Source organism: Pinus tabuliformis, chromosome X, assembly GCF_031772625.1.
Source record: "Pinus tabuliformis cultivar Carrire ecotype Pingquan chromosome X, CPIR1, whole genome shotgun sequence".
NCBI lineage: Eukaryota > Viridiplantae > Streptophyta > Pinopsida > Pinales > Pinaceae > Pinus > Pinus tabuliformis.
In genome coordinates this window covers 88,029,148-88,041,842 of record NC_142308.1, presented here as the reverse complement: position 1 = coordinate 88,041,842, position 12,695 = coordinate 88,029,148, and the positions used below count along the sequence as shown (strand labels likewise).

General features: G+C 35.8%; 1 protein-coding gene across 1 annotated transcript; it reads right to left on the bottom strand.

The window, feature by feature from the left end:
* Window positions 1-4,055: 4,055 nt before the first annotated feature.
* Window positions 4,056-5,816, bottom strand: LOC149138517 (peroxidase P7-like). The gene is made up of 4 exons (XM_089448458.1): window positions 5,428-5,816; window positions 5,119-5,310; window positions 4,832-4,997; window positions 4,056-4,658 (listed from the first exon to the last, which is right to left on the bottom strand). The coding sequence occupies exons 1-4, from the start codon at window positions 5,650-5,652 to the stop codon at window positions 4,267-4,269; spliced, it is 975 nt and encodes a 324-aa protein (XP_089304584.1). The 5' UTR covers window positions 5,653-5,816; the 3' UTR covers window positions 4,056-4,266.
* Between the last annotated feature and the right edge of the window lie 6,879 nt (window positions 5,817-12,695).

Here is a 12,695-nt window from a genome sequence, read left to right as displayed (position 1 = left end):
ACCCAATGTGGGTAAAATCCATCTACTGTTGTCCTCTTTATCTTCTTTTAATTATAAGAAAATCTGTTTACAACAATATACTGGAGTAGACTCATACTAGTACGCAGGCATCTACTTGCAGAAGGCTACAACCTTCTTTCGTTCTTCAGCTTCTACTGGAAGGGAGCTACAACCCCCTAGTTCTTGTACTAGCCGATATATTTACTAGTATGTAGGTGCCGAACTACAGAAGGCTACGACCTTATTTTTCCTCCAGGTACCACGTTTAATAAATTTTCAGACTGGATACTCTTGGAACACAACACCATAATCTAAAGGCCACGTTTCATCCAATTTTGATATTGGACCCATCAACAACATTGAAGCTCAAAATCAATCACCACTGTAATAAAACTATTGCATTATCCATTCATTGAATACTCAATCATTACTCTTTCAATCACCCAACAACTTAATCACTGAAACCCTGTCATCAAAACGCAGTCACCAGAACACAGAGTAGAACCCAGAACTTTGCAACAATATTCACAACCAACTGTATCATCAAAAACCATGCATCAAAGTGCATACGCTACTTGAAGGAGCTAAACCAACATGTATACGCAACTTCACCAAATCGAACCAGCGTATATGTCATCAAAAACTTACTTATAACTTTGTTACACTTCCTGACTTCAGAAATACCGAGATCATTACATACAAAAGGATAATACGTGTGTTAGAAACCAAATTTAGTCCATCAAATCACATAAAGATAAGTCATTATGATCCTAATCCATTATTAGATCTCATTCATCAACCAATCTAAATATGTAGAATATTGTCACCAGTAAACAGTCACGAGAACTCAGAACTTTGCATCTACAACCAAAACCACCTGTAACTTCAAACATCATAGTTCATATGGTATACACTACTTAGATGAGTCTAACCTACTTGTATACGCGCTTTTATCAAAGTCCACCTGCGTATACATCTGTAAATATTCATTCATAATTTTGCAACTATTCCAGACTTCAGTTATCCCCAGATCATAACATTTACAAAACATCACAAGAATTACTATACAGATCTAGAAAAAGCATGATCAAACCATATAGAGATGATTCATTCCAAGCCATAAGATCCTGATCCATCATTAGATCTTGTCCTCCATCAACCGCTGAGATACCTCCTTGGCTCCGATCAAGCAAAGCATCATAAACCCATAACCTGCATATTGGATCTCACACTTCATTAGATATTCAATCCTTGCACACTTGCATTTTGGCCTAATGATCTTCTTCTCCTTATATAGGTTTAGGCCTCTTTCAATACAATGGTCCAAAACCATGTAGGACGAATACCTTGGACCCAATACCTGGGGTCAATACCTTGGACCAAATACCATGGACCAATACCAAAATTCCATGGTCTAAATAACACAGACCAAAACTTAGTTTTCCGACATGTACACGCTTTTCCTTCTATGAAAGTGCACGTGTACGTTGTGCACACCTTTGTATATAGTGAACCTGCATGTAGACGCGACTTGGTATCTAGTGAACCTGCGTATACCTTTTCATATACACGACTTTGTATATTGTGAACCTACGTGTATACGTGTCTTGGTATATAGTGAACCTGCGTATACCTTTCTTTCTTCATTCTTGTTGTTTACCTGCTATACTTTAATCTTTAATCTGAGAGAGATGCCTTCTGAACTAATTCCTTGAAGCTGCCTTGCATTTCATCACATCTATAAATACTATTGTCATGCATTCTGTCAGATCTGATATCTCTTCTGTAGATTCATCCAGTTACCATGTACAAATGAGTTGTTCTACTACAAGTGGGTTGCCATCAAGTACAACACATTCATCGTAAGGCCAACAAGGTCCTGCTGGAGCAATTGTGTTAAGTAGTTCTTTGACCTTTTGCTTTAGAGTTCATAGTTTGCAACTTTTCACATGTTATCCTTATCTATTTTGTTGAGTGTGCGCCATGGTTTCTTAGCACTAGCTACTAAAGAGTAGTTTGTCTTAGATTATGTCATCCTCTCCTTTTTATAATCAACGTCCACTTGTTTAATAAGAAACTTGTTGTCTTTTTCATTATCATGATATATCTTTGCATTTAGTAGCAACATAAATGGCATTTTCAGCACATGTTCTTGGTCATTAGTACTCTTCACTGTCATAAACAATGGCTGGTGTGGAACTCCCAAGCCATAGAGGGCCCTGGATAATTATGGGGCTAGGCTGGAGCCATGAATCTATCCAACTTAAAATTCAAAGGAAAAACATATTCCAGGTCTATTAACTTTTAAGTAGGGAGAACTGATTGCAAAGGTGCAAGAGAATATATCCACTCCATTTCATTTCTTTTGCTTTGATAACGACTCAATCATAGATTGTGGATTCACAAATCATGATTCTTTTTGTTTTACGTTTGGAAATCAAGACATTTTGTTATAGAATTTTATATGGGTGCATATACACAATAATAGACACATACACGTGTGCAAAAGAAGATGAAGAAAAAGAAGTCTTAACATGGAATGAAATCCCAACACAGGGATATGCCACTGTAGCAAGATAACCTGTATACATGAACATTTAACTGTATACTAATATAAGATTTTGCATTTTTTTGCTAGAGATATAATCCTCCTCTCTTTTCACCTTTTGGGGCAATTGATAGATTTAGTAAGTTAAAAATATGGTCTGCATGATTATAGTTTTTATAAAGATTATAGTTCATGTGTCAGATATTTTTTTATTTATTTTTTAAATCAATGGCTATAAATGTAGTTTTCAAGATTTCCATAACTCATCACGTAATTCTTTAAAGTGTGCTAGCTCAATGGAAGAGCGCTTGCCTTACAAACAAGAGTTTGGTGGTTCGATTCCACTGAGTGCTAACATGAATTAATCAACGATTTTGTAGTTTACTTTTAATTAAATGTTTTTTATATCGATTTATTTCAATGGTGAGATATTTCTAGATTCATTGTTTTATATTGTCTCTATATAGACAAAAGTGATCTTTAAATAAAATTTTTATTGTCTAGTATTAAAGACATATTTTCTCTAATGGGAGCATTGTCTCTAGAGAGACAAAAATGAAATTGTATCCTAGGAGACAATTTTTTAAGACAATAATTTTTGAGACACCGGCTCAAAGACAATATTTAAGACAATACACAAGAAATTTTTTTGTTTCAAGTTAAAACAATTTACCCAAAAATTGTCTCAAATTTTGTCTTAAAACCCCACTTTATGTAGTAGTGATCAAATCTTCATTTACAAAGATGTTAAAAAGCATCCACAATTCTTTCAACCCCTATCCTTTTCAACTAGATAAGACATAGATAAGACATATTAGGTGATTGGCAATCAACTTTCAGAACATATCTTACTCTCACATCTAGAAAGAACAAAACCAAGTGGCAAACCTTCTCTCAAAGAGCAGTATTCACTCCTAACCAGGGAAGTTTTGCTTTAGAACTTTCACATATGACGTGCTCTTGAACTCCGAGTCCTTCACTTCTTAGGAGAGTCTGTGATATTGCTCTCTAGGTCCTTCACTTCTTAGTATAGTCTTTGTTATTGCGCTTTGAATACATCCAACTGTGCATTTTTGTACTATGCAATTTTGAAGCAAACTTACTCTTTGCAGACAATACTGTAACCAGCACTCTCTCAGTTACAACGGAGTAAAGTAACAAATTATAGATGAGAATACATAGAGAAATCAGCAGAAGATTGTATAAGGAATGCTTTCAGAATGTTCTGTCTTTTTTGTTAATAAATCCAGGAACATGTAAAACGTTGACTTTAGCAGGCAATTTTTTTGCAGGTTTGGAGCCTCCAACCAAAAAGAATAAACTAATTAGCATTTAGACCTCATTTAACCAAAAAGAATAATCCAATTAGCATTTAGACATCATTTCGATTTTCAAATTCAAATTTGAAGAAATAGAATATGTACATCTTCATGTATTTACTTGTAAGTAAAAATTCAAAAAATAAAATATATACATTTTAAAGAGGAAAATAATTTTTAATATTAAATTATTATTAAAATTCTTCCAATTAAAAGAAACACCCTATATCTTCTCTCCTGTGTAACACTAATAAAGTACGAAGTTGTATAATTGTAACCTAGGCCTAATCGAAAACATCTGAAAAGAAGCCTATGCCTAATCGAATACTTCTATTACAAATTACGAGGCATTATCGATGAAACTCATCCTACTAAACAAACACTTCACCAGTTGGTTGGTTAGTTAGGCTTCGTGCAATTCCTGCGGATCTCTCCGCTTGTGCCCCTAAGAAGTTTGATGTTTCCCATCTTAACCATGGCGGCAGCAAAGTGCGAGAAGAAGGTGGTCTGGTTGGAGCTGTAGGTGGTTACCTGTGAATCAGTGGAGCCTCCGTTGAAGAGTTGTTGATCAGAGTGGAGAAGTCCTTTCTTGCATTTCAGATTGATGTAGTAGTTGTTGTCAAAGACTGTGGGAGTCACATAATCCAAGGGCGACAGGTTGTTGTCTCCAGAGCCGGTACTTCTTGGAAACCTCGAACTCAACAAAGTGGAGTACGTACTGTCTATATCTGTGTCGTTGTAAATATGGCCTCTATAACTTACGCACCGCTCTTGCCCTATAGTATGACCACCTGTAGAATGAACATATTTTCACATCAGCTCAACAGTCATTAATTCTTCATGCTCTTTTATGATTAATTGTATCTTTGTTTTTTGAAAAGATATATCTTCAGCTAAATATCATAAATGAAAAATAATATACCTACTCATCATAAATGAAAATTAGAAACAATATTATGATTACCAGATAGTGTGACCATTTCCTTTTTGGAGAGGCCCTGTGCTTGGAATAATGAAATTAGGTAGCTTAGATTGGAAGTGGGAGGCGGAATGTTAGTGTTTGCACCGCTAAAGTTCGCTGTTGTCGAGTCTCGCCTACCCAACCTCACAGTCCACCAAGGTCCACCCAGCTGTGAGGTAAATTTTCAACAGACATGCTAAATATTAAATGAAATGACCAGATTATTGTAGATTTTAGAAACTATTCATACAGAAATAATAACATGGCGGAGCAAGGTTCATCGGGGTTACTTCAACAACAGAATCACGAGCAGCAATGGCTATAATATCTGCGCATGACACGACACCGCTGCACGCATTTTCGAGTTGGTTCTTTATGGTATCGATCACCTCGAAGCCCCTTGCCGAATTGTTATTGGGATTGGCGTACTTCTCGCTAGTGAAGGTCGTGGAATTGTCCAACAGGACGGACCCATCACAGCCCTGGAACAAGCAATGAGAGAGTATTCATGAGTTGCCTCTAAATCAAAATATCTACCATGAATAACCGTTGTCAAGCTGGTTCAATCAATAATAATATGAATTGATTGTTGCACTTACATTAACGAAGCAGTCGTGGAATTGAAGGCGGAGAAGCGACGCCCCCATGCGTTTCGCTTTGGCAACCGCCTGCTTCAACGCGACTTGCACTATTGACAGCGCCGTCGGACAAGACTTGGCATAAAAGGTGGGGCTTAGTTTCAGGCCAGCGGTGGCATCAGTGATCGAAGACATAATAAACACCATTAAAGCAGTACGCGCAAAACTCTTCATCAAAGCAGCCATTTTTGCTTATGGAATAAGCTCTCCAATGGCAACCTATTTGCGAATTCGCAGCCTTGCAGAGATGTTATGGGAGATATGTGAACCCCAATTTATAAGGGCAGATGTTGGAATGTGAGGGGAAAATTCGTGAGCAGGGGAAAATAAAACCTCAGTCTAATATAAAAGGACTTTGGGTTACTTGACTTTATTTCGTGTACTGCATTGGTAGAATGTGTATCGTTATTGTTGGATAGTTTACTTGTTTAAATTCAAGGATGGAGATATACAGCAACACGTATATGGATTCCATATTGATCATAAAGGCTTATTGTTGGATAATATACTTACTTAAATTTAATGATGTACATATACAACCACAATCATTAATGGATCATAGTTGCCTTGGTACAGATTAATGATGTACATATACAACCACAATCAACCACAATCATTAATGGATCATAGTTGCCTTGGTACAGAGATACACGTTTCTCCTAAAAAAGCGTAGGACTGTAGCCTATTTTCGCCATAATTCTTTAATTAATGCCCCCTGACATGCAGGGGCATTAGAGAAATATAACGCGAGCTGAAAAAACTGGAGGTGAATAAAAAACAGGTCGCCTTATATTTCCTTAATGCCCCGCATGTCAGGGGGCATTAATTAAAGAATTGTGGCAGAAATAGGAATAGCCGTAGCAGTGCTGTGCTAAGTTTTCAAACTAGATGGCCCACACCAGACATTGTGAAAGAAAAGTCTGACAAGGAGCAGTCTGTGTTGCCATTTCCACGATTCCTCAGATGTCACTTTAGCTTTTGAATTGCCGCACCAAACAATCACTTCAGTTTCTATGATTGCTACATGAAAACCTGCATGTTCACAAAATTGGCCAATCTTTTAGTGCTTTACCTAAAATAAACTCTTCATTCCTTGTGCCTCTATGTGATTGGATGTTGATTCTTGTGGTCGAAATTGGAACCTTTCCCACAAGAGATCGACGGTTCTTCATATTCTCCGATGACGGTTCTTCATATTCTCCGATGGCGTGAGATAGGGGGGATACAACTTCATAATCGTCAACCCCATGCCGTTAGATAAGGGCATGCCGTTAGATAAGGGGCATTGACATGGCAAATTCTCTAGGAAATATATTTTAAAATTAGATTCATTTTAATGAAATGCGAAAATTTTGTTTTCGGAATTTTAATGATGTTTGAAATGTTGTATTAAAATTATTAATAATAATAACTATTTAGAGGATTTATGTTTTTTTTTCAAATTTATAAAGTTAAAACTTTAAGATAGGTATATCTAAAATTTTATATATTAATTTAATTTCTATTTAAATATATTTTTAAACAATTTTAAATTTTGTTTTGTTTTTTTTTTAATCTATTAACATTAGAAATAGCAACATCAACCTAGTTGCTAAACAGTATTCATTAGAAAAGTAATATTGGGGTATCTTATTCTAAGCTAATAATATTTATAACAATATTAATTAGAATTAATTATTCAACATTTTTTAGCTAAGTAAATTTAAAAATAATTTTCAATATTTGTTATGAATTTTTTGGGAGGTATGTTTTCAATTTATATATATATTTAGCTATCATTAATTAAAAGTATTATAAAATATGAATAATTTCATTTTCATTGTGTTTTTTTCTTTGTCACAACCCAATGTAAATTATGAGCTCTTTATTTGATATAGATATTATAACCCAATATAAATGAGAAGGGTAAAATTTTTTCACATCTACCATAGATAAAATATTTTTGATGTCCATGTGAAACAATATAATTTTATATCAACTTTACAAACATAAAATAAAACAAGTAAAAAAAAAGTCATATATATAAGAAGAAATATAAATTTTATATTTTATAAAAATATTTCAATATACAACTCAAATAAACTATTTGAATACACATATTCACTAATTTATTTCAATATCAACTTCATATATATATATCTATATAAAAAGAATAAAAAATATATTTTTTGATGTTAATTATAATAAAATATTCAGTGCCCACGAAGAAAAAGTAATTGAAAGAGAAAAACAAATACTTTCTCACAGAAGAAAAAGAAGAGATGTGTAATTTATGCAATTCTTCATTTAACTTTAATATGTTACATTTAAAAAATATTAATAATAATAAATAATTCAATGTGTATCATAAATAAATATTTCAATATGCAAGGCTAAACAATATTAATGTCTATTTAAAAATATATCACTAATAAAAAAATATTTTAGTGTGGAGAATGCGATCCATAAATATCAAATTTGAATGGTCATGTGAAAAGAAATATTTCACTGTGGTTTATATATATTCATAATAAATATCAAAACATTTCTAAAATCTAAAAAGTCATAAAAAATAACTAAATTATAACTTTATTTTCAATTATAATTATAATTATAATTAATAATAATAATAATTAATATATCTAAATTATATCTAAATATGCAATAAGATAATAAGATTCTTAATCATGAAGATTTACTCTATTTAAAAATTCTTAATCTGTAAATAGGTGATGAGTCTTTTGAACAAAAATAATTCATAATTCAATGAATAACTCAAAATATAAAGAGCTTAATGGTCAACGCAACAAAACAAAACTTAGGGCGAAGAAAATCTCAATTCAATTTTTACAATCCCTCCACGCCCTTTTTAACTGTAATGTTTGTTATACAAGACCCTTCATACTCCCGAGATTCGTATCTCTGGTGTTGATTTTTGTAATTTTCAATATGATATCTATTCACACATAAAAGTTGGCTAATAAAAGTTGGCAATGCAATTGGAGCAATGCAATGCAAAGTCCACCATCGACATCGCTGTTTGTGTCGTCCGATAACTGACGCTTTCATTGCTTCGCTAGTTTGTGTCCTCATATTAAATACTTATTGCGATTTAAAAAAAAAAAATCAAATCAAAACGAAATCTGTCACGAAATTCAGTTTACAAAATTCGTACTGTTTATATGACTTTCATAATTTAATTTCACCACAGTTCATTACCCTTGACCTTACAAAAGTTGGCAGGTGGTGTGTAGTTTATTAATCCCTTTCGAACTTGTCAATTTGATTACCATGTTTACTGCTACGAGTTTATACCTATGCATATATCATAACCATGGTTGATTAAACATACACAATTGTTATCTAATTAACCCACCCCTTAGGATTGGCGGGACTGAGGTTTTGGAAGCGTCTCGTGCACAACAACTGTCATCGATAGTCCTCGGGATGGGGATTCCATCCACGGTCCTCCGCTACCCATCATCATCGTACGGTGGGTATTGGGACCCTAGCTTCCTCGGTAACCTTTTTGAGTCATGCAGGGTTCATAGTAGCATTTGTCGTTTTCTGCAGTTTTCCTTTGTTCTGGGACTCGACCCAGGTGAGAAACTGGTGCATTTTATTTCATACTCCAGATTTTTTCTGGTTGGGAAATGGCTTTGCAGCCTTTAGGCTTTACCTTTCATTGCCATGATGAACAGTATGACGGTCGTATTCTTTTCACTATGTAGCCAAAACAGTTTCCTTCTCCTGGCGGTGGAAGCTTGCTCATGGACAGCGACGGCTATGCCTTCATTTACAGGTAAATTAGTTCATGTCAAAGTTTGATTTGTGAGCCTACTCCATCTACTATATTAATGTATTTGTTTGTTTGGAACAGGGTATACGGTGAGGTGTCCCTCCGCGGAATGGGGTTTGCTGGGCTACGGTGAGGTGTCCCTCCGCATAATGGAGTTTGCTCCCTACCTGCTTTGGAGAATCCGGTTCGAAACTCTACACCGTTCCTCCATAATACTTACCGGAGGCCTTTGAGCCACAACTCTGGCTTGTCTCCGGGTAATATATACTTTGGCACACTGTTTCTCATCAGTTAACTTAGCGCTTTTTGTTCCTGAATTTTGTTGCTTTGGTTATTTGCCCCTATACTGGGCCAACTATGTAATTCAAGGTTACAGTAGACTCTGAGTTTGTTAACGCCACGGCTTTGATTTGTTGGCTTGGATTGTATCTTTTAATATTATGCCTTTCCTCCTATTCTTAAGGTTAACTGGTCCCAAAGAACCATGGATGTACACTTCTGTTATTTTCGTTTTCCAGAGCAGAACGGTAAACTGTTATGGTGATAGAATTACTCTGTTACTTGAATGTATATATAATTCCCAAATCTATTGGCATGGATTGATAGTTTTTTCCTTTGGAGGAAAAACCCACAATGCTAAGGGTTTCGAAATGAGGGTTTATACTTTACGTCTCTAGTCCAGGCATCGGGTACAATGCTCATAGGGTTTTTCCAGTCTGGTTTTTTTAAATGAAATTACTTATTAACAGAGGTGCATATGTTATGTTCCTTTAATATAAATGTATTTGTATATTTCCCAATATCCTCATGCTCTAAATTCCATTTTCAATTCATTTCTTTCTCACTATCTCTTAATTTAATTACAATTTATTTTCCTTATTTACATGTATTTCAAACTTCAAAGCCAATGTTCCGTCTTGTTATCCTTTAGGTTTTTCCAGTTCCTCTTCTAAACAATATCTTTTTAATTTCGGTTACAACAGGAAATTAAATGTTTATCTTACAAGAACAGTGAAGTTCCAACTCGGAACTCGAAGTTTTTTCATAATTTTGCTAATGCTAGAAGGAGAAAAAACTCTATTTCGAAGATCGAAGATGGTAATGGAGGGTACTTTTTCTCTTAGCATGATATCTCTGTAGAAGCTACAAGGTTCTTTCAGAATCAATATAAGAGGCAACAGGGTAACATTAATGATATCTTATGGGCTGTGGATTCGATGCCAGAGATGTTCGACGAGGCAGCAAATGATAATTTTTTTAAGCCCATAATGGAAGAGGAGCTCCAAGCTGCTATCAAAGCTTTCAAAAAGGACAAAAGTCCTGGGCCAGATGGATGGCCAATTGAATTCTTCTCACATTTTTACGATATGTTCAAAGCGGATTTGCTGAGGATGGTGGAGGCTTCCCGTATGTCCGGAAATATCAACAGTGCCTTATCTTCCACGTTCATCGCTCTTATTCCGAAAAAGGATCGAACAGATTCTTTTCATGACTACAGGCCTATTGCCTTATGCAATATTTTGTTTAAAATCATCTCAAAAATCATAGCGGAGAGGATGAAGCCTGTTCTAAACTCCTTTATCACAAGGGATCAGCATGCGTTTCTAAAAGACAGGAACATACTGGATGCTGTAGCCATGACTCAGGAGTGTTTATTCTCAATGTTGTCAAACAATATTGAGGCGGCTATTCTAAAGATAGATTTGAAAAAAGCATATGATTGTGTTGACTGGGGCTTCTTAAGAATCCTGCTGGCCAAAATTGGGCTGAGATCACAAGGTATCAACTGGATAATGGCGTGTGTCAAAAATGTTAAATATTCAGTCATTATAAACGGAATTCCATCATCCTTTTTCCTAGCGGAGAGGGGACTTCGTTAGGGCTGTCCCCTCTCCCCTCTGCTATTTATCCTAGTGATGAACTCTCTCAGCATTCAGATCAACAAAGATGTGTCAGAACGAAGATGTAGGCCGATCAAGATTTGCAAGGATATATTCCTATCTCATAATCTCTTTGTCGACGATGTCCTCATTTTCGCCATGCTTTGCAGGGCAACCTGGTATTGCCTAAATGATATCCTTGAAAAGTTTCAGTCAGCATCTGGACTGGTCATCAACAAGGACAAATCTTTGTTGTATCACAATGAGTCTAATATGGAGATCATTCAATGGATTGCAGCTCTGATTGGCATCAACCAGGCATCGATTAAGGAAGGCTTCAAATATCTGGGTTTTAACCTGAAAGCAAAAGGCAATCACAAACAGGATTGGCAATGGTTAATTGATCGCTTCTACAAAAAAATATCAGGATGGGAGTCGAGATTCCTATCATTAGCTGGCAGATTTATCCTGGTGCAGGCCGTTCTATCTCAACTGGCGGTTTATTGGGCCCACCTTTATTTTCTCCCCGCTTTTGTTATTCAGAAAATGTGTTCTTTAGCTGCCAATTTTTTATGGGGAGGAAGATCTTATCAGTGTAAGATTCATTTAGTAAAGATGGAATCTATCTCCAAGTTGAAGAAGGCAGGGGGCTGGGGTCTTATTCATATGAGGACATTTGGGAAAGCCCTCCTTTGTAAATCTCTTCATAGAGGTATCTATGGCTAGGGTCCGTGGAGCAGAGTCATCAATAGAAAATATTTAAAAGGAAGAAGCATGGAGTTCTGGTACAGAAAGAAATCTTTGGGCATTAAAAGAGGGTCTGCTATCTGGTTAAGCTTCAGGAAAATACAACCTTTCTTCATGGAAAATTTACAGTGGAGGATTTTCTCGAGCTCAAGCATCCTCATTGGTTTTGATTCAATAGTAAATGGTTTGGGTTCCTCTTTCCCTCCTAGATTGATTTCCTTTTTCCACTTAAAGGGTATATTTACGTGGGATAAGTTGATTAAATCTTGGTCATACACATCTCCTGTTTGGAAGGATGGGGAGGACTTATTTTTGCCTCTCTCCATGTGCCCCCTTTGGATGTCAGTTGTTCAGAGCCTTAACGGCGTGGGGATTCATCGTTCAGGCACAAGGGACATTCTGGCATGGGCTCTTCCGAGATCTTCTCAGCCTCTTCGTGTAAAGGATTTATATGCTGCAATGTCATCAGGGCTATCGTCTAACTCTGATCTAATCTTTCCTCCTAGTCTATGGAAGGTGGCATGCCCACTCAAAATGATCTTATTCTCGTGGCTGGTCTTTTCGAACAGGAACCTTACATGGGAGGTCCTTCAAAAGAAAGGATGGCAGGGTCCGGGTAGATGCACCATGTGTCAGAATGTGACCGAGTCAAATGTTCATATGTTCTTCCAATGTGCTTCATCTCTTCATATCTGGTATGAACTGTCATTGTCTTTTGGTTTTCCTTACTAGGTCTTCTCTTCTGTACAGGATGGGTTCAAATGGTGGAGCGAGCAGAGTTCATCTTGGCGAACCTTATTTGTCCTTTTCTACTGGCTCTTATG

Coding starts and splice junctions, on each gene's coding strand:
- LOC149138517 (XM_089448458.1), bottom strand. CDS start 5,652: ATGGCTGCTTTGATGAAGAGTTTTGCGCGTACTGCTTTAATGGTGTTT. Junction 5,311..5,427: donor TCCACGACTGCTTCGTTAAT/GTAAGTGCAACA, acceptor TGCTTGTTCCAG/GGCTGTGATGGGTCCGTCCT. Junction 4,659..4,831: donor GGAAATGGTCACACTATCTG/GTAATCATAATA, acceptor TTCATTCTACAG/GTGGTCATACTATAGGGCAA.